General features: G+C 40.7%; 2 protein-coding genes across 2 annotated transcripts; one reads left to right on the top strand and one right to left on the bottom strand.

The window, feature by feature from the left end:
• Window positions 1-249: 249 nt before the first annotated feature.
• Window positions 250-7,640, top strand: efhc1 (EF-hand domain (C-terminal) containing 1). The gene is made up of 10 exons (XM_072677565.1): window positions 250-429; window positions 1,746-1,967; window positions 2,312-2,599; window positions 2,758-2,907; window positions 3,142-3,334; window positions 3,939-4,165; window positions 4,538-4,678; window positions 4,847-5,060; window positions 5,968-6,147; window positions 6,721-7,640. The coding sequence occupies exons 1-10, from the start codon at window positions 367-369 to the stop codon at window positions 6,744-6,746; spliced, it is 1,704 nt and encodes a 567-aa protein (XP_072533666.1). The 5' UTR covers window positions 250-366; the 3' UTR covers window positions 6,747-7,640.
• Window positions 7,246-20,055, bottom strand: tram2 (translocation associated membrane protein 2). Its single transcript, XM_072677579.1, has 11 exons — window positions 19,896-20,055; window positions 16,627-16,690; window positions 16,432-16,541; window positions 15,036-15,152; window positions 14,886-14,944; window positions 14,022-14,106; window positions 13,815-13,885; window positions 13,127-13,231; window positions 12,472-12,615; window positions 12,068-12,225; window positions 7,246-10,159 (listed from the first exon to the last, which is right to left on the bottom strand). Exons 1-11 carry the CDS (start codon window positions 20,013-20,015, stop codon window positions 10,083-10,085), a joined length of 1,110 nt encoding a protein of 369 aa, XP_072533680.1. The 5' UTR covers window positions 20,016-20,055; the 3' UTR covers window positions 7,246-10,082.
• Window positions 20,056-21,745: the final 1,690 nt, after the last annotated feature.

The raw sequence follows: 21,745 nt of genomic DNA on the forward strand, positions 1-21,745 counted from the left end.
CACCGTGGACATGAACAAAAAAGAAATAAATACTGTACATTCCTGTACGTGAACGAAAAGTTGAGTAAGCTTTGCTATGTATAAAAAAGGGGGGAGTTCCAGATTTAAATGTGTATTTTATTACAGGTTCAAAATAAAGCGGAAGTGAATGAGCTGAAGAGGACCTGTTTACATTCTCTGTGGACATCACTACGAACCCACGGTTGCCAAGGATACCACAGCTAGTAAACAAACGACCTCTGGCAGGCCGCTAGTCCTCTCCGGGTGAAATGTCCCAGAGGACCCAGGTTTAGAGTTTGCGTTTTGTTGGACTCTTTCAGCTCTTTTAGCTAGATTCGCTGTCTTTTAGTGAAGAAATCCCTCATAATGGCTGTCCACACCACACGTGGCCTTCCTTTCCTGCCTGGGAACAGCTTTCGGGACACGACGGTGAGAGATCTGTTTCTTGACAACTTGGTAACAGATAGAAAAGATGGAGCCAGCTGAGTTAGCCTGACTGATGGTAAATGAAGAGCTAATCTAGTCAAACAAACAAGATAAACGATTACTACTGTGAGACTGTGTTTTACTTCAATGTTAATTTAGCTAGTCAAATTAAGCTAAATTTCTTCCCTATATTGCTGTATAGCTAAATAGCCCATCCGTACTTGATGAGCAAGAGCCATTTGAGCTTCAAGTACGGCTCGGCTTGACCCACTATCAGAAAGCCTACATTTTATTTTATACATTTTTCATAGATACAATAAATAAAAGCATCATTAAAATAAATTGAAATTTGGTCATTACTGTATGTGTTTATTATTGATGTTCTACAGCTTTCTCAGTCATTTTATCATTATATATGCAGCTTTGTTCATTATGCAGCAATAATGTCTTTTTAAAGCTTACTTCTAGCTATCTAGCTAATTATCTGAATTTATTTAGCTAGTATTAAATGAATTTAAATAGTAATTATACAGTTGGCTATTGTAACCCGGTTCATGTTACAGCATCAGGATATCTCACCACCTACATGTACACTGAAGGCACTGAAGGCGACTTACAAAAGTGCTTCACTGTTTACCTTAGATATTTAGTATAGACTAGGATCCAAAAGACACCTTCAAGCGTAGATACAACTGAATACAAAAGTCTTGCATGATGCGAGTCTTCAGTCGGCGTGTGAAGACATCCAGAGACACCCAGGGGAAGTTGGATGCTTGTCTCCCGTGGGTCTTTGCTAGCTAGTTCAGTGGACATGTAGGACATGTGAGATATCCTGGTATGCTGCAACGTGAAGCGGGTTATGATAACCGACTGTATCATTACCATTTAAATTCATTAAACAAAAGTCAGATAATTAGCTAGTAGTGAGCTTTAGAAAGACATTACTGCTGCATAATGAACAGAGCTGAATGTAATGATAAAATGACTGAGAAAGCTGTAGAACATCAATAATAAATACATACAGTAATGACCAAATTTCAGTTTTGTTTAATTACCCTTAAAACCCTTAAAATGATTTTTCCCCAAATGATTTTTATGTTTAATACATATACATTATATGTACATTATAAATGTACATATACATTTAATACATAACTCAGACAGTGGCATTGGGGCAGAATTGATCACAATATCAATAAACATTTATTTATTGATTTATTTCAATTGCCAGCAGTTACCATAACCAGCGTTTCCAAACTTTTGAACAGAAGTGATTATATGAGGTCTAACTTCAATCCTCACTCTGTCCCATTCTTCAGAAATCAGCCTTCCACAGGCCCCAGACTCTGTCCTATAAGAACGGCTACGCGCTGCCCCTTCGGCCCACGGTGGGAATAGGCCAGGAGCCCCTGCTCTCAGAGCACATTATGCAAAACGAGGTGAAGCAGCTGTCCAGCCAAACCGCCACCCTCACGTATGGTACTCTCACTCGCAGCCCCCCGCTGGACTTCATACCGGCCCACGTGGCTTACGATAAGAAGGTAAACGAGAAAGGTTACAGGCCTTACCTTTGGGGAATCAAATGAACAGCAGCACTACAAATGTTTAGCCAATACGTGCCTGAAGTTTAAAGTTTGCTTCTTAGAGAAATAGTAAAGACCTGTGTGTGCTTGTTTTAGGGTTGGTTTTTATGCATTTTCACACAGCCAGTGCAATATTGTTGGTTTTAGGACATCCAACTTACCTGATTCATTTGTATCTAAAGTTAGGACAAAAATGTAAATCCTATAGCCTATAGTTTGACACAAACTCTTTTTTTTGGACCAATTCCATTCAGTCCAGGCTGACCCGAAACACTTTTGAATAATATGCCATGCACCCCTAGGTGCTGCGTTTCTATGGTTACTTCCAGCAAGATGTGCTGCATTCTCCAGACGAGCATTTCCGTGTGCGCCCAGTGGTGATCTACTATTACCTTGAGGATGACAGCATGTGTGTGATGGAGCCGGTGGTGGAAAACTCTGGAATTCCACAGGGCACGCTGATCAAACGCCACCGACTGCCTAAAAAACAGCACGGGGAGCACTACCACTGGAAGGACCTCAACCTCGCTATGGACCTGAGTGTATACGGCACTATGTACAGAATCACACATTGTGACCCCTTCACCCAGGTAGGTTGGGGTAACTACATTAACCCTAAACCTTAACCATAGTCATACTAACCCTAAACCCAACCCACACTATGACACTTAGTTTTTTTTTGTTGCTATAGTAATGTCACTACTTTGTCCATCTGCAAAATAGTGCGTGTATGTGTATGTATATGTAGGAGTTTATGGAGAGTCAGGGGATAGTTCTGAATGACCCTGAGCCGACTCCTGGTGACCCCTATACAAACCGCCGGACTCAACCCCAGCCCTCCTACATCACTCCATCAGACTATGACAACCTCAAACAGTTCCTTACCAAGGACCGCATGGTAACACACTCACAAATTATGTCAAAGAAATGCACATTTGTGTTACTGTTGTTTATTACTGTTCCCCACCGAAACAAATAAAAGAGTGTGAGTCATGTAAACGTCTTTTTAACCCTAATATAGTAATAGCTGGGTACTATGTACAACTTCACAGGTTTCACATAATATAACAGGAAGCTGAAAGAATTAAGAAACCTACAGTATGTATGTGAACCTGTGTTTATGTGTGTGTAGGTGTTGCGGTTCTTTGCTCTTTGGGATGACTCTGACTCTCTGTATGGAGAGAAGCGAGCAGTAATTGTGCAGTATTACCTGGTGGACGATGCAGTGGAGATTCGCGAGACTCAGGAGCCCAACAGCGGCAGAGACCCATTCCCTGTGCTGCTGCGCAGACAGAAAATACCTAAAGACATCAAAGAAGTCTGCCGTAAGTCCCCCACACACACACACAAAAATACTTATTTATATACACAGGGTAAGGACATACACCTAAATTATGAATGTCATATTCATAGTTTTATTCATTTCTTTTTTATTTCAGAACAGTCAGTACAGCATCAAGTAGGAGTGCCTTATGTTAAAATGTTTCTGAACATTATCTAACGCACAATTAAAGACACTGTCAAACTAAGCCTACAACAGTACATACATTTACAGAATGAGTTAATATCCACAGTGCAGGCTAGAAAAAGTAAGTGAACCTCTGTGTAAATTCTCCAAGAGCTAATTGGCAAAAGGAGATGAGACTAAAAGTGTGGGTGTCACTGGCCATTACATCCTGGAAGCCTTTGCTCCACTATTCAAACAAGAATGGTTTTCATGAGAGGAGAAGCTTCTGCTGTCCAAAACAAATGATTGTGGTTCGTTTCAAGTTTCCCCAAGATGAGCTGAATGTTCCAGGACGCTTCTGGGAAAATGTTCTATAGACAGAGGAGGTGAAAAGGGAAGTTTTTGGCACAAATGCAGGAAGCTTATTAGCGGAGACAGAAGTACAGAACATTATTAATTGTTTCTAACATTTTCTGTTTCAGAGCCCTTCCCCAGCTGCATTCTTGAAGTTTCTCCACATGAAGTTCAGGAGTATTATTCCCCAAGGGATTTTCGAGTAGGTGAGGAGCTGAGGCTTATGGGAAAGCGATTTCTGCTGTACGACTGTGACGAGTTCACTCGGAAGTACTACGAGCAACATCACGCCGACATCCCTTTAAAGCCCCTCGCCCTCGCCCTGGACCAGAAGACCCAGCAAGCCTACATGAAGGTGAATAATATTTCTGTCTGTCCTTATGTCTGTCCATTTACCTTAGAACAGATGTTTAACTCTGGATGTATTTATTGTAGCAATATAATTTGTTCTTAATTTACTGATTGTAAAGTGTATAACAGCGGTGTCAGTGTGAGTAATAGATTTTGATAGATGTTTGATAGTCCAGCTTAGCTTGTTATTAGCATTAGCCTAGAATCTCCTATTGTAAACTAGAGAAGCGCATGTCAGATACCATTTCTTGATAGATAGACTGCATCTAAGGTTAGTGATCAATCATGTTCACCTGATGTTTTGCCTAACTGTTCTTTAAGTCTTAACTCACAGTTAAATTGTAACTTCAGTCGTCCTTCTCCGGCACACACACAGGTGGTCCCACCATACAATGGTTTTGGCTCTCTGGAGGACTCACTGCAAAACTGTCTGTCTCTGATTCCTGAACCCCCCAAGAAAGACCTCTTGAAACTCCTCGAGAATGACCATAAAATCCTACGCTATGCTGCCAGACTGGTGAGACCTCTCATCATTTTTCAGTCAAGTGATTGAATATGCACATTACACTAATCCTCAAGCTGACAGCGACCCTTTGGCCAGAAACTAACCACTGATACAAACCAGACATTAGTATAATAATAAAATACAGTGCCCAGTTGTAAAGACCTCTCTGTTTGCATGCAGGACTCCCAGAATCCTCATGATGAGGGCCGCCGTTTTGTCCTCTCCTATTTCCTCTCCAACGACATGATCAGCATCTTTGAGACATCTAGGCGCAACTCTGGCATCCTCGGAGGAAAGTTCCTGGAGAAGACACGCATCCCCAAACCAGGAAGTACAGCAGAAAATCCGGAATACTATGGACCGGCTGACTTCGCCATAGGAGCCACAGTGGAGGGTGAGAGAAACCAAACATATTTACAGACATAGGGGGTGATAGTGATTTAAACCAGTGATACTAGGATCCTCAGGACTGGAACTGCACACCCCTGACCAATATAACAGAAATGGGTAGAGTAGCCTGAACCAGTCCAGATTTTTAAACCAGTCCATTGGCTTATCTATAAATAATTTCCCAGCCAGGCAAGCCCACTGCACTACACCAGTCTTTGGGCAAGACGTTCCCTACCTGTGTAACATGACTTAAGTAGAAGTAAAACATGGCAACTTAACTTTTAGTGGAAGTCATTGTGAAAAGATCTTATCCCTAGTGTTGTTGGAACATTTGTATTGGTCCATTTATCAGGAGATTTTGACAGTGTAATGAACAGCTGCCAGATTCAGATGTCAAAAAGTGAAACAGTGTAAAAGAAGTACCTGTTTACATTTGGAGATCTGCTGGACTGCTGACTAACTCAACATAATTTTGTCTATACAGCATCTTTTCAGCATAAGAAATGGAAGACTATTAGCCTCTGCCCTTCTCTCTTTTGTGTAAAATAAAGTGCTAAAGTTGCAGAGTGAGAGATGAGAGCTACAATGAAACAGTCCAGGAGCTGAGCCAACAAACAGAAAGAATCAGTGATAAAAATACTACTTTCCTTACTCAAGTAACATCAAGTTTAAATACATTAAATCTTCAAAAACTTCATTAAGTCAGTACTACTCGCCTGGCTAGTTACTCAAATGTGGTGTGCAAGGAATTCACCACAACTATACATTACTAGGCCTCCAGGACTCGAGCCATACACAAATATGAGCAATATTTTTACAACAGCTGTCATTGATGTTGATGACTGATGATATTTTGTTGTTCTTTTTTCTGTGTTGCCTCTGTTGTACCCTCTTGCCTCCTCTCATGTTAGTGTTTAGGCACCGTTTCGTGTTGACGGACGCTGATCAGTATGTGCTCACCTACCTCGAGTCGATTGCAGAGCAGGAACGAATCCCGGAGAAGACTCTATCCTCACTGAGACAGGCTCTAGGCCAGAGCAAAGCACCAGACCCAAACCACACACCCGTAAACCTTCCTGACCCCACTGCAGGTACAGTCACCCAATTTGGGGTCATATGACATTCCCACCCTTTTCACTACAGTGAACAAGTGACATCCTGATATACACAGCATGTATCATCTGTACTTCTAGAACACTAAACAACTCTTCATAAGAAGAGTTCATAAACATTTTCATCAAACAATGCACAAGCCATAAAAAACACACATTTTCTCCTATACAGAGCCACGAAGTTGTCAGGTTGTCAGCCAGGGCTCACTAAAAAAATTTCTTTAAGAACTACGGATAGCCTCAGTTCAGCAATGCTGAGCATTAAAGGGATATTTTATAGAAATAATTGAACGTACTCTATTTCCTTCTTTTTCCTACAAATGTAGTTGGTCTGCCAAAAAAAAGATTTTTACAGTTTGCTTCTGGAGATAAGAGGCTAATGGAGCTAACCAGTAATTAAAATTACCACTAATTAGCATGCTAAATAAGTAACATCACATAGTTATAAATAAATATGGACTAAATTACATCACAAAATATTTTTGTTTTATCTTTGTTATGCTAAATCTTAATATTAAAACAGTTTGTCCCTGCTCTTTTCCCCCCTTACAGTTGAAGGACATCCACCATCCTCCTGAACTTTCAGACCGCTCCTGTACCAGAAACGCCCATTTCCATTTTCCTACAGATAAAGATTCAGCCCTTTCTATTCTCTGTTCTTGTGAAGTGTCTCCTTTGGACATGTATTATTTGGCTGATGCTCTTATCCAGAGTGTCTTCCTTTTGAAAACTGTTAGGCACAAGTAGGTGACTGTAGTATTAGGAGTCTTGTCCAAAGACCCATATTGGTGTAACGTGCTGTGCTTGCTTGACCAGGAAGTCAAAACCTAGTCGGTTAAGGAAGGGTGTTGTGTTATCCACTAAACTACACCAACATCACTTTCAACAACATTACCCCCCTTCATTATTACCAGTATAACCCTACAGTATGCCTACTATACTCTTTGCTATTCTGAGGCGTATAATGATGGTATGGGGTGCAAGCCTGTTGGAATGCACCCATCAACTCATCTCATTGTGAAATCAGTGCCGGCATGCAGAACTGTTCTCTTTGACACAAGAATATTCGCACCACAATTTGTCAAAAAAGAATCAATATTTATAAAGCATGTTCATGTACATTCACATAATCTGCAAACATATAAAGCATTGTAGTAGAAACTCCATTAACCATTATACATTACAGAATCTGTGCAACCAGACATTATAGCTCTGCAAGTGAGTGTGTATTCATGCAGGGGTGCGTGTGTTTCTGTGTGCATGTGTGTGTTCATCAACGGCCTCAATCAGGTGCAGAACATAAAGCCCAGGGCGGGCCAAGATATGGCCCGACAGTAAACTCTATACAGTTCATAAGTACTACGACAAAACATACTTGCTCTAGTAAACACTTACATGAAAGTATCATAGTGCCAGAGGGGGTAAACAAACATGGAGGTTTGTGGTTCTAGGTCTGATGATGTGTTTTAAGAAACTGGCCCTTTAACAAAGTTGTAAACTCCTGCCTTACAGTCTGCTTTTACCTTCACAACAGGAAAATCAGCTCATTGTTCATATTCCAGCGAATCCAGACCACAGCAAACTAACCAGGGCAGGGATGTGCCAAAATCATCATAGATGCCCTAGTGTCAATTTTGAGCACTTTAAACATTGGAGTAGGGCTGCTGCTGTACTGATACAAGACAAGTCAGATGTTTGGACGCACCTACTGGAAAAGAATAAAGGTCTTTGCTTATTTTACCATTTTTAACATTTTAGAACAACAGTGAATGGAATTATGCTGTAACCAGAAACATCCCAACTATCTGCTGTTTAAGAATCTTAAGTTGCTCCCCTTGGTGCAGCTCTGCACGCTCTTGCTGTTCTCTTAAGCAGCTTCAGGAGGAGCCTGGAACGCTTTTGTAACAGGACTACAGAAAGTGCATGTCCTTGTATTCTGAAAATACATTTTTTTTTTATAGGTAAATGAATTTTCTTTTTAGCTGAAGTGTTACATAGGCATCAACTTCACCATTTATTTATTTACCCAAGAACCTCACTTATAAGCAGCTAGCCATAAAACCTTTAGATTAAAATGCCTCTGACTCGTTCTGTACATATGGCATATGTACAGTACTGTGGAAAAAGTCTTAAGCCTCTTAGACAATCATCTGTAAAGCTATTCATCTGCTACACGCATTTCAGTGTAAAGGGCAGGATTTCCAGTTCCCATCCATGGTTTATCCAATCAGACCTTTCATTAAAGTAAATCTGGTGAGCTGCTAAACTGTACAGATCCTTACAGTTACTGGATTCATACAGTTCAGCAACCAAATCCTTTGCTCCACTAAGTATGTATTGTATATGTGATAAAAAAAATGAATTATGTAATGCTGAGTTATACATAATTTCTGTAATTGCCCAAGACATCTTCACAGTACTGTATATATACTATATATACCGATATAAACTTTTGAGGCTGATACAAATATCGATTTTAGGAGGTTCAAATTTTGGATTAAAAAAACAAAAAAATATTGGCCAAAAAGAGTTGAAAATTAATCGGTGCATTATCAACATTTTTCCCCACTGCTGATTCTGATAAAACCATGGTTCATCAACACTGTCCAAGACTATCTGCCAACCAACACACTGGTCAGCAAATTTATGATGTTCACAAACTTTACTTTACTAGACACCAGGACTATTTTTCTTTTAAATCTGGTTTCTCCATAATGGCGATTATACACTCCTATTGCTTAGGTCACAGACATAGGCAGAGAGCATGATTGGGACAAACCCATGATATGCAGCTCTTAAGATTCGGCCCTTTGTTGTTTTTGTAAGCGATAGTTTGCCATAAAATACAATTTACACAATTGTCCCCCCCCTCCCTTCCCCTAAACATAGTCAGTCAGCCAAGGCATGTTTGGTGTCCAAACTTTACTTCTTTAGTTTTAGCAACAAGGTTAAAGTAGCTAATTAGTAACGAAAGGCTTACTACTAGCAATATTATGCTTAAGGCCGCGTTCAGTACAAAAAGGTATTTAATGAATTGTTTTACCATTGATTCCCATCACTAAACACAATGCTTGGGACAGCAGACACCAATGAATGACGGCGCAGGTCAGATATTTTACATAATAAACCACCATTTGTAGTACTTTTGTGTTAGCCAATAGGAAATGGTATGGGCAGGCTTCTAAATCACTGCCGTCAGCTCACATCCAGAGCCGCACAATCCATTTCTGAATACAGAATGAAAGCAGCTGGTTTAAGCTGATTAAAAATCAGAAATGTTTTTTTTTTGCTTCCAATGACCAGCAACCTTGACCTCCACACGCCCACAACAAGCCAGCGACAGATGTAAAAAATCTTATGAACTCAGCCTAAATCTTCACTAACTACGCATGTCAAATGGTTTCGGACACTGTACAATACACTGAATTGTCTAGACCCTGACTAAAGCAGAGCTAGGAACAGCTTGGCTGACTGGGGTAAGAGGAAAATTGTTTAAATGATGTTTTGGCCAAACTATTGCTCTAACATTCACACATTGGGGCTGACCTGTACTCTGGGGGTCCTTCCTAGGCCACTTTAGCGCCTTTTAGCACCTCCCCAGGGCAGGCCAGTGATACAGTACTGATTGAGGAAACAATTAAAGGCAATGATGGCTTGATGGGTGGAGGGAATGGAAAAAATGTAAAAAAGAAAAAAAAAAATGTTTAAAGAATGTTTAAGAAAAATGTAACAAATACTGATAATGATGTAGAAATGAATGAAAAGAAAGGATGATGGTCTTCCAAGGGTGCTGATATAAATATGATGGTCCTGTATGGAATGTCAAACCACCCTCAGTCTCTGAAGATCATAGAAGGAAGCAGTGTCTTGTTCCTGTCTCTTGTGGCAAGGCCAGCCCTAAGAAGGGGGCGGGGTTAAGGAGCTTTAAGCTTCTTCAGTCTGGGCGACGTTCCGTTCTCTGCTTTCAGCACGCCGTTCTCGTGGTGACCAACTGCAAAACACATACAACAAGATATACATTATACATCAGCCGGCCGGTTTCTGAGTGTGGTTATGATGGACACCATTATACCACAATGCAATACAAATCAGAAGGTAAGGAGGAGGAAAAAAACTTATTACAATTCTGGAAAAAAACTTATTAGAAATAATAATGCACGATAACAATGCAGGTGCAGTAGCAAGATTAAAACTGTATACATTAAAATGTGCATTAACCTGTCGCACTATTAACATGACTATATAGTACATGCCTTATAGTATCAGCGTGTAGTACAACAAGGATGCAGTCTACAAATGAAACGATCAATAAGTGTTGGATGAAGCACGTAAACGTTGCCCCACCCACATTTACATATATGCACTTATTCAACCTACAGCTGATCAGGCCCACCCACTTATGTTGAAGTTATAAGGAGACGGGACCAGAACAGAACTCATTGACATAGATCATTTCTAAAGGCACAGTAACAAAAACAGCCTGGGTAATTCTAAAGGGGTCATTTGAGAAGGCTGAAAAAAACTTGATAGAAATGAATGTAGAAATGAATTATGACTGCTTTTGTTCCATAACACAAAAATGTTACATGCGTAACTTGGACAGGAAAAAAAAAATAATACATGAAAAAAGTAGGAAAACACAGTGTTATGTAACTGGCTAGAGGAACATGTTTTTTTATTTTCTTATAATCTCAGTGTGTGAGAGAGAACTTTAGCCTCAAACAAGCTCAAACACAGAAGCTTTAACAGAGAAAATGCTTCAACAACTTTTTAAAGAGATAAATGAATGATCAGTCATTGGGCTGGATTAAGTGAAGAGCTAAAAGAGGAGCAGGTCTGTGTATGTGTCTGTGCGTGTGTGTGAGAAAGAGAGCAAAGGCGAGAGAGAGAGAGATGAGGGAGATGTAAGAGAATGAGAGTTAGTTATGAGATTTAATCCATATTTCAGCATAAATAAAGTGTAATCTACCCCCTGAGCTCAACAATAGCAACGCTGTGTTTACGTCGCTAAATAATGGCTAATACGACACTAGGCTCTATAAAGAGAGGAACCTAAAGGAGAAATTGGGGGGGGGGGCAAACTTGTTATGATGGTTACTTTGCATTACAAAAAGGTTAAGATTAAAGGTTAAGACAAAAAAGTTATATACAAAAGAAATAAAAGAAACACACACACACACACACACACACACACACACACACAGCTCACTTTAGAAACCAGATACGCTCTCTGTAGAATACCCAGCACTGTTCCTGTGTTACTAAAGAAAGCGGCTGACGCATATTTTGACCTATAAATACAATATTCCTACCCAGGTCAGGTTTCTTCCACCCACACACACACACACAAAACAAAAGGCAACAATGAAGGATGTTATCTAAAACGCGATTAAGTAACACCTGTATCAAATTTCAATGGCGAAAATGTGTTTTGCACCTTCAATATCTTTCTATCCTCAATCACAGGAGATTAATACTACAGATCAAATGCTTGTGGTATTAATGTATCATTTTACATATGCATACATGCATGTATGTTACTGCACAGAAAATACACAATGTGGAACCATTTTTCATAAGCACAAACTTCACCCGGAAACCATAAGCTGTAAGCTGTTTGCAAGTAAAGCCAATACCAAACAGAATGCATTATGATGAGAGTTCACCAGCTGCACTTTCTTGGACCCAGTTGTCTAGCCATTAAAATATGGCTCGTCAAAGCCTCTCAGATTCTTACGCATGCCCGAACTGACTGTTCACTTGCTGCCTAATGTATATAATAATATTACCCTTTGACAGGTGCAACTGTAGATAATGATATTCAATGTTTGTCACTTCAGTGGTATTACTGTATTAGCTGATTGTTGTATTATATACACAACATGGTGCATAGGTGTACCTGAGTCTCTCTTCAGTGCGCGTGGAGTTTGTTGCTTGGCAGCAGCTCTCTTCCTGGCCTGTTCCAGCCTGTACTCCCGTGTGCGCCTCAGCTGGAAACGGAAAAACTTCCACAGCAGCCAAGACTGGGTGGAGCACACTAGAAGCAACACCAGCAGTCTGCAAACACACACACACACACACACATTAAATTATGCATGTACTAGGATGTACATAACAACAGAACCACACAGAACCAATAATCATACTGACTGCCCAGGGTATCAGAAACACCATTGCTGCAATAGTTTGCTGCACTCATTAATGGTAAGTAAACACCAATGACCAAATATTATCTTGGTGAGAAGTGAGAAATTATTTTTAACATGATGGAAGGTGTGTTGAAGCTGAGTGTGCATGTCAAACCTGATGGAGAGTGTGTTGAAGTTGCCCATCTCCCAGTCAAGCATCTGGTTTTCTGATCGTGCCAAGCCAAAGCCCACAGCCAAAAACATCACAGTCAGAGTCACCATACGGGTCAGCACAAATCCTACTGACCAAAGCTCAAACCTACATGCACAAACACAAAACATTACATATCATAAGGGCCAGTTTATTAGGTCCACATATCTTGAATCCACCTACATAGCATTCATTGGCCATTTTATAAGAAACAAACCTACCCTCATTCTTGTAGAGCTGGGTAATACAACTGGGTAATACCATCACAATATGTCGCTTTTTCTGAGCATTTCATTGATATCCTCAGTACTGGTAAATTACAAAGCTCATTGCAAAAAGTACAAATATTCTGACACATTGTGAAGAGTTTTTGATATTATATTTAAACCATATTGCCCACCCCATGGTCCCATCAAAACAATACATGGACAGTGGTGGACTTATGGGACTTATGATATCCATTTTCAATTGATATAGAAAGGCTACAGTCAGTAAGTGTAAACCTGCACAAATATATAGTAAGTGTTTCTGATAAAATGGCCAGCGAGTGTAGCTGCATGGTGGGTGTACCCCACCTGAACCCCAAAACCCTGTGCATTAGGGTCTCTAGGAGTCTCACATTTTATGATGCGTCTCGTCAATAAAGTAGATAAGTCTGGAAAGGTGGAAACCCATCTCAGACAGATACTGCAGAAACAGCAGCACCAAACCCACACGCGTCAGACTGTAGAGAAAGACACAACAGACAGAAAGACAGATAAGCACCCTCATATATGAGAGGAGTGTCAAAATAAAGACTTCTTAGGAGTAAGGTTCCCAAAAACACTATTTAAATAATACATTAATAATAAGAATACAGATTTAATGATGCCATATCAAACAGGTAACATAATTATAATGCATGAGAATAAATATGAATAAACAATACTACTGAAAGTAAAAATAAGGTGATAAAATACCACAGATAGTATAGCACTGTTTCAAAACTGAAATCTTTCCGAAAATACCGAATACCGAAATCTAGTATCAGTCATCTCAACTGTATATCAATGTATGTACAAGTGAGACAGAAAGAGAGAGAGAGCACAAGACAAAGATTGGGAAAGAGACAGAAATAAAAAGATGCAGACGCAGAAAGAGAGCTAGAAACAGGCAGACAGACAATTGGATCTGTGTCATGTGTACTGTATATGTTCTGATAATAGGCAGAGAAATATGAAAACAGACAGACAAAGGGATAGACACACATCTGGAGAGAGATGTGCAGATAATATAAGGAAGGTAGACAGACAGACAGACTTACTTACTTTAACAGGTACGCAGCCAGGATATGAGACAAGTACAACCCAATATACTGCAACTGACGAGGTAATTCTTCCTGTAACACACACACACACACACACACACACACACACACACACACACACACACACACACACACACACACACACACATAAATACCCCCTCCTGCTCTGATTTACACTCCTTTCCCTTCATCCCTCCATTCATCTCACCTTGCGCACTTTCTGGAAGTAGAGCTCAGGCAGAGCGTGAAACCAGTAAGCCAGCTGAGTGAGATAGAAGAACTTCACCTGGAACCTGGGGGGGGGGGGGGTAGCAGGTGAGCAATATAGAGAAAATGTCTGATAACAGTGAGTCATACAGTGTCTTTTAGAGATTACTGAACAGCAAGCGATGATTCAGAAGCGTAGTCAGCACCACAGAATTCATTAATTATTTTTTAGCTGTGTTAGCCTCGTAGTTCTTTTTGTCTCACCTGATTGGCACCACACAAATCTGTGTTTATTTAATTTAGAACCTGTTATTTTATTTTATTATATCTTTGCTGCCTAACTAAATTTTTGACATTTTTCCCTTTTTTTTTGACATTATGTGAATCTGGCAGTTGTTCTTTTAACAGTGTCTCATGTGTCTCATGATGACTAGACCAGTGGTTGGTGTGGCGCAACAGATAACACCACTACCGGCCAGTAAGCTACCACACCATGTGGGAGACTGGGGTTCTATGCTGTGCTACACCAATAAGAGTCCCTGGGCAAGACTCCTAACACTACATTGGCCCACCTCTGTAATATGAGAAACCTTGTAAGTCGCTCTGGATAAGAGCATCTGCTAAATGCAGATAATGTAAATGATAATGTAGACCAAGAGAAATGCTCCAACGTTAAAACATAAATCTCAATAATAACTGTTTTTCCTTCTCGTACAACTGTGAATTTGGAGATACAAGGTGTTTGTTGCATTTGACAGCAATGATATGCTGTGATATACGTAATGAAGGGTGGTTTCAGTACAGTACAGTACAGTACAGTACAGTATATGTATGTATGTGTGTGTGTGTGTGTGTGTGTGTTTACCTCAGGTGCGCATGAGGATAGTTCTCCCACAGGCTGCTGGGATGCAGAATGTAGCCTTCCTGCACAGAGAGAGAAAACACTGTAAATTACAATATTAAAGATAGAGTGCACATTTTTGCCTGTGTGTGTGGGTATGTGTGTATGTCTTACAGTGGCGAGGATGTAGAAGCTCCAAACGCTGGAGACCAGGTAGAACACACAGAGCTGGCCAGACTCATTAAACTTTGTGTTTTTACTCTTAGACAGATGGAGACGCCTGTTTACTTTCTGCAGAGAACATGAATAAGCAAACAACACAGGATTAATGATTATTAGAGTATTCAGCATTTAGTTCTGTGATGACTTCTAGTGTTGGGCTCATATAGAAGAGAAAGCTAACAGATAAGGCCTACTAATCTAATTCATTTTATGAAGTATTACCAGCATCAACACTTTACCATAGAGTTTGCATTCATTTGGCTTCACTGTTTAGATGCACACTGTGTTGATTTCAACTTGTAGGAAATCATGGATATTGTCAGTACGCAAGTATAACAGCAACTACATGTTTGATTACAAAAGAACATATTCATATTCTGGCTCCACAAGTGCAAGTATCGAAATACTGCGATACACATCACATTTCTTTCTCAATAACATTTATAAAGTCTATTTTGATGGATGGTGTAAGTTTAATGGTTGGTGTGGCGCAACAAGTAACACCATTACCTGCCAATGAGCTACCATCCCAGCCAATATGCACATGTGGGGCTCACATGGGTGTAACGTGGGCTACGTAGGTTCCAGGTGGGCATGGGCTCGGAATGGGTTTGTACATACTTTGTTTCTGGGACCCATTGGGAATTGGGATTCCCACCTTTATCTCACATGGGCCCCATCTAGGTCCCATGAGCAGTGTTTCCAGCTGAGCCACACATATCCCACATGGACACGTTGATTGGGATCTCATGCGGGAGACTGGGGTTCAAGTCCCAGTTTGGGTGACTATGCTGTGCTGTGCTACACCAATAAGAGTCTCTGGGCAAGACTCCCAACACTACATTGGCCCACGTCAGCTAAATGCTGTAATTGTAAATGTGAATTCACAGAATTGGATGTGAACTGGATTTTTTCACATTTTTCATATTTGTAATTTTTTTTTTATTGTTTATCAAATTAAATGTTTTCGTATAGCACTTTTTCCAGCAGCTTTACAGAAATCCAATATTAAGAATGAAAACATAAACCCCCTGGTGAGTCAAGCCAAATACAACAATGGCTGGGTAAACTCCCTTAAAGCTGGAGAAGGAGAAACATTCTCCTCCTATTTTATCCTCATTGCTCACTAGCAGCTCAACAGAGTCACAACATAGCCCATATAGTGCACCAGAAGTCCTAGTTAATCTATATACAGATTCAAATATCCAAGGTGATTTCTACTCCCAGTGATTTACAGGGAACAGGGATTAAGTCTAGACTTGGACAACAGAGCATTCGGAATGGTGATTCTCCATTGAAAGTAAAACTTAGTCCCATTCAATTAACATTCATAACACCCAATACTCACATCCAGTATGTACTCTTGAACTACCGCATGGAGGATGATGGTGATGAAGAGATAAAACAGAACAGTGGCACAGTCTTTCCACCCATAGTGATACAGAGATACTTCTCCATCTGAAAACACATGCACACAGCTCGTATTATGCCTTTTGGCAGGTTTGTAACAAAAAGAATGCATGTGTGTGTGTGCGGTTTATACCTGGGGTCAGGGTGCTAATGTTGTACTGTGGCTGAATGAAGAGAATGGCTGTTTTTGCTGTGGCCTGCAGGAACAAATATACAGATACCAATTATATACAGTCATGCCCGAAAGTATTCATACCCCTGTCAAAGTTTGACTTAAATTTACTTTTATTTAACCAGAAATTATATTTTTGCCTGGAAATGACACAGGCATCTCCCAGGAGATAACACGATGATGTACAAGAGGCATCATTGTGGGAAAAAATATTTCTCAGCTTTTATACACATTTGAACAAAAAGTGGCATGTCCAAAATTATTCATACCCTTCTCAATAATTAATAGAAAAGCCTTTATTGGCTATTACAGCAATCAAACGCTTCCTGTAATTGCTGACCAGCTTTTTGCATGTCTCCACTGGTATTTTTGCCCATTCATCTTTAGTGATGAGCTCCAACTCTTTGAGGTTCGAGGGTCTCCTTGCCATCACCCTGATCTTTAGCTCCCTCCACAGATTCTTAATTGGATTCAGGTCAGGACTCTGGCTGGGCCACTGCAAAACATGAATGTTTTTGTCTGCTAACCATTTCTTCACCACTTTGGCTGTGTGTTTTGGGTCGTTGTCATGCTGAAATGTCCACCGGTTCCCAAGGCCAAGTTTCTCTGCAGACTGCCTGATGTTGTTGTTGAGAATCTTGATGTATTGCTCTTTTTTCATGGTGCCATTTACTGCGATCAAGTTCCCTGGTCCATTGGCTGAAAAACACCCCCAAAACATTAGGTTCCCACCACCATGTTTGACAGTGGGGATGGTGTTCTTAGGGTTGAAGGCTTCTCCTTTTTTACGCCAAATGGTGCACACATCATTGTGGCCAAACAATTCAATTTTTGTTTCATCTGACCATAAAACAGAATACCAGAAGTCTTCTTCTTTGTCCAGATGAGCATTTGCAAAGGTCAAGCGGGCTTTTGTGTGCCTTTTCTGGAGAAGTGGTGTCCTCCTTGGCCTGCGTCCGTGGAACCCAGCAGTGTGCAGTGTCCGTTGAACTGTCTGCCTTGAGATGTCGCCACCAGCAGAGTCCAGATTCACCAGGATGGCCTTGGTGGTGATCCTTGGATTTTTCTTCACCTCTCTCACTATTCTCCTGGCCAGCACAGGTGTCACTTTTGGCTTCCGACCACATCTTCTGAGATTTTCCACAGTGCGGAACTTCTTGTATTTTTTAATAATACTTTGCACTGTAGCCACTGGAACTTGAAAACATTTTGATATGGCTTTATAGCCCTTTCCTGACTTGTGAGCGGCCACAATGCACAGCCGCAGGTCCTTAGTGAGCTCCTTTGTCTTAGCCATGACTGTCCACAAACCAACTGCAGAGAGCTGCTGTTTTTCTCCTGTTGAGTTGATTAAAACAGCTGTTCCCAATGAATCAGGGTAATTAGGATGCTTTAAAACAGCTTGGACTATTTGGAATGGTATAGAACTTTGGATTTTCCCATATACTGTGACAGTTTTCAAAGGGTATGAATAATTTTGGACATGCCACTTTTTGTTCAAATGTGTATAAAAGCTGAGAAGTACTTTTTCCCACAATGATGCCTCTTGTACATCATCGTGTTATCTCCTGGGAGATGCCTGTGTCGTTTCAAGGCAAAAATATAACTTCTGGTTAAATAAAAGTAAATTTAAGTCAAACTTTGCCAGGGGTATGAATACTTTCGGGCATGACTGTATAATTTACTTTTCATAACATATAATACCATATTATAGTGTAAATCATCAAGATAAAGATTCTCCTCAAGGGTGGCAGTATTAGCATACATACATTATACACACACACAACAATGTTTTTTTTTGTCCCACTCAGAATTAATAGATGGAATATTTTAATTAAATTAAATTATTTAATATTTATTAAATAATAATAAAAAAAACCTTTATTAACCATTAGGATTAAAACTTTTAAAACTTTTTAGAAAGTTTTACTTTCTAATGCCAATTGGCTCAATGGTTTCCATTCGAGGCCTTGCTGTAGGGTCACCTTTGATTCCCATTAGAAACCAGCAAAAGCATATAGAATCGGTTCACACTGTGAAAAACACAAAATACCATTACTGACCATTACAAACCCACCCGAATCAGAAGGGATGTCACCCTATGAATAGAGTTTTGTCTATTTGAGTATTAGATCAACTCATTTGCTTGGTTGTATATCATATTGGGTCTTCTATGTCTTAACAGTCAGGGTCCCCCTTAAATAAGTACATTATTTGATTATTCCTGACAGCCCTGTTCAAGGGCAGCCCATTCTGCAAAGAGGTGCAAAGTGGGACGAAAGTAGAGAGCCCTCAAATGACAGGACTGGCTATATTAACCGGGAACAAACGGCAGAGGAAAAGAGACCTAATTAAAAACGCAAGCTGCCATTAACTCATGAATACGTGGAGCTTAAACAGAGTCAAAGTGGTGCACTGTAAAGAGCAACTGAAAGGCCACTGTAGCGTAGCTCAGCTTAGGGACTGAGACGTGGCAGTTAGACATCTGCAGCCCACTGGATGGGGAGGAGGAGGAGAAGGAGGAGGAGGAGGAGGAGGGGGCTGTCTGAAAAATATTGGCGATTAAATCCTAACCAAAGCTAAAGCTCAAGCTCATAACTTCATTTAAACATTTGTAACTTACTAATCAAACCACTAAAATGCCCAATAACAAGATAACATCTGTGAGACAGCTGCTGTAGTGACTACCGCTACCACATACCCCACTAACCACCTTTACGTGGTAGAAAGTGAAGGGCTGAATCGCTACAGGGTCCCAATGGGTCGGAGTTCGACAGTGTCTGCGATTTATAATCATTCAAAGAATCCAGATAAGCAACATGACACTCATGAGCTCCAGCTGTTTTTACATGCATTTGCAGAAATCACTGTTTTTGTAGCTACTTCAGTTTACACTGTTAAACACACGTTGCAAAAAGTGTAAAGGGGAAAAGTGAGACAAATGCAGGTATAATCTACAGGCACAGGCAGCTTTTAGTTCGTCAACAGCAGAGCTGTCAAGAAAAAAAAACATAGGGGGAAAATATACAACAGAAGCGAAGCTGAAGTTGGCTTGCTCGAATTTCTCCGTTCCACCTTAAATCAGGCGGCACTCACCACTCCGGCGGCTGTGGAGCCAGGATGTAACTGCTGCGGCATTTAAGGTGGAACGGAGAAATTCGGCTAAGAAGCCACCTCGCACAGCTGAGCAAAGTAAAGGGACGAAAAAAAGGAGTCTGTGTTCAACATACCTCAAACATCAGCCCAATTAAAATGAAAATGACCAGACTGAAGACGATGTCGGCATGGTTCTGAATGAGAAATTCTTGGCTGAAAAATGGATAGCTTTTATTTCTCCTACGAAAAGCCATTTCATAAGTTCCAGTTTTTTCTTTACTTTCCCCCTCCTCCGTCCTTCTCCAAAACTTTACTGTCTGCTAGGAACTTTCTGAGCCCTCTGCGCATGCGCGTCTCTTAAAGGGAGCGTTTTAGACATTCCTGATTTGAAGGCGACGTAAGAGGAAGTGGAGGCCAGTCAAATGCTGCTGGCCTCTCACACACCATTCATCCACCCACATCACAACAACCCACATCAATTATGGCAGATAATAGGCAAATAAAACGAGCTGCTGATTTGAATGTGACATGTGACATTTTAACATGAATCGAGTTAATGGCTCTCACAGGTCACGTCCTGGAGGACTGACATCCAGCACAGCTTGTTGCTATACCTGCTAAAACACACTCAAATAAACCTGGTTGTGCACCAGGAGTGTGTTTCAGTAGTACCAAACACAAGCCCCCTCACACCCCACCACCCCACACCCCCTTGGGAGCACAGTTAAGCCTCAGTGATTAGGCCTACCTGGTGTTCACTGCATTTTCTCTGTAAGAAATAAGAACTATGGAGCTGTTGACTATTGTACAATGCTGTTGACCATTCTTGACCTTCTTCTGATGAAGGTCATATTCGTGCAGCTGCACGTAGTAGAACTGTGCACAACCACTCTGGAGAGTCAAAGGGCTCTATCCTACAGCCTGCGCAAGGCGCGTCACGATGCTCATTCTCATGCCTTCCGCCTGCACTGTTTAAATAGCAACGGTGCTTGCGAATACATCTATGCCGATGAGCATGGTGGTCTGGAAATGAGGTGCGTTCAGGTCAATTTCTGGCATTTTGCTATTATGGCAACAGAAAACACATGAGTGCCACTGACTGAAAACAACTTAGGCAGACATCATCAGTCAGACGTCTAGTATCTAGACGTATCTAGGCAGTGAATTGTCAACACAGGCGCGTGCCCAACGAGTGTACACCACGGCTTTGCACCACTGAAATAGCAATCCGCCAAAGTCAGACCGCAACTGTCTTTTAAGGGAATGGCGAGTGACACGCTGATTGGTTTATTGCACATTACGGCCAAAACACACCCATGATTAATTAAGAGACTTAGTGTATGCACTCAAGCGCAAGACGTTCTTTTTTCCATCGTTACGATAACAATGACACACCGACACGCCCTAAATCAAGCTGCATGATGTGTGGTTGACGGCTTGCCAAAAGATCGCCAGAATAGGGCCCATGGTCGTTTGCAGTCAAATAGGGTGGGTTTGACTGGCTTTTTTCTAGCAGTTATCTCGGAAGGTTTTCTTGGTCTTGGTCAGCTTGACCTCCACTGCTCCTGTTAACTGCCATTTTTAAATTACACTACAAACCAAAGAAAGCACTACCTGAAACCGCTTCGCTTTGCTGTGCTGGGCAGCTGATATGTTTGGAGAAAATATGAGGAGTCAGAGTAAAGTCAAGATTTGAAATTGGCATCATGTGGCTTTTCTTAATGATGGCTGTAAACAAGCCATTGACCTCACAAGCTAATTAAGGGCTGAGACCTGAGATCTGAAAGCTCATATTTCTTGAAGCGCCCAAATTTGTGTGCATCACTTTTGTCTTTTGTTCACTTTAAAATTGTACAAAACAAAAATAATACCCTAGTCTTACCTTTAATGTTGACGTAGAATTCATCTTGAACTTTATACCTCTCGGGAATCAGATCACTGATTTTACTTTTACTTACTTCACTGTTCACAGGAACAGAAATTG

The sequence above is a fragment of the Salminus brasiliensis genome, chromosome 1 (genome assembly GCF_030463535.1).
Source record: "Salminus brasiliensis chromosome 1, fSalBra1.hap2, whole genome shotgun sequence".
Classification (NCBI taxonomy): domain Eukaryota; kingdom Metazoa; phylum Chordata; class Actinopteri; order Characiformes; family Bryconidae; genus Salminus; species Salminus brasiliensis.

What these genes read in the sequence shown, in the direction of transcription:
- tram2 (XM_072677579.1), bottom strand. Translation starts at nt 20,015, where the DNA reads ATGGCTTTTCGTAGGAGAAATAAAAGCTATCCATTTTTCAGCCAAGAA. An exon ending in ACTTCCAGAAAGTGCGCAAG is followed by an intron (nt 13,886 to 14,021) that starts GTGAGATGAATG and finishes TGTGTGTTACAG; the next exon opens with GAAGAATTACCTCGTCAGTT. An exon ending in CGCACTGAAGAGAGACTCAG is followed by an intron (nt 10,160 to 12,067) that starts GTACACCTATGC and finishes TGTGTTTTGCAG; the next exon opens with TTGGTCACCACGAGAACGGC.
- efhc1 (XM_072677565.1), top strand. Translation starts at nt 367, where the DNA reads ATGGCTGTCCACACCACACGTGGCCTTCCTTTCCTGCCTGGGAACAGC. An exon ending in AGACATCAAAGAAGTCTGCC is followed by an intron (nt 3,335 to 3,938) that starts GTAAGTCCCCCA and finishes TTTCTGTTTCAG; the next exon opens with AGCCCTTCCCCAGCTGCATT. An exon ending in TACGCTATGCTGCCAGACTG is followed by an intron (nt 4,679 to 4,846) that starts GTGAGACCTCTC and finishes GTTTGCATGCAG; the next exon opens with GACTCCCAGAATCCTCATGA.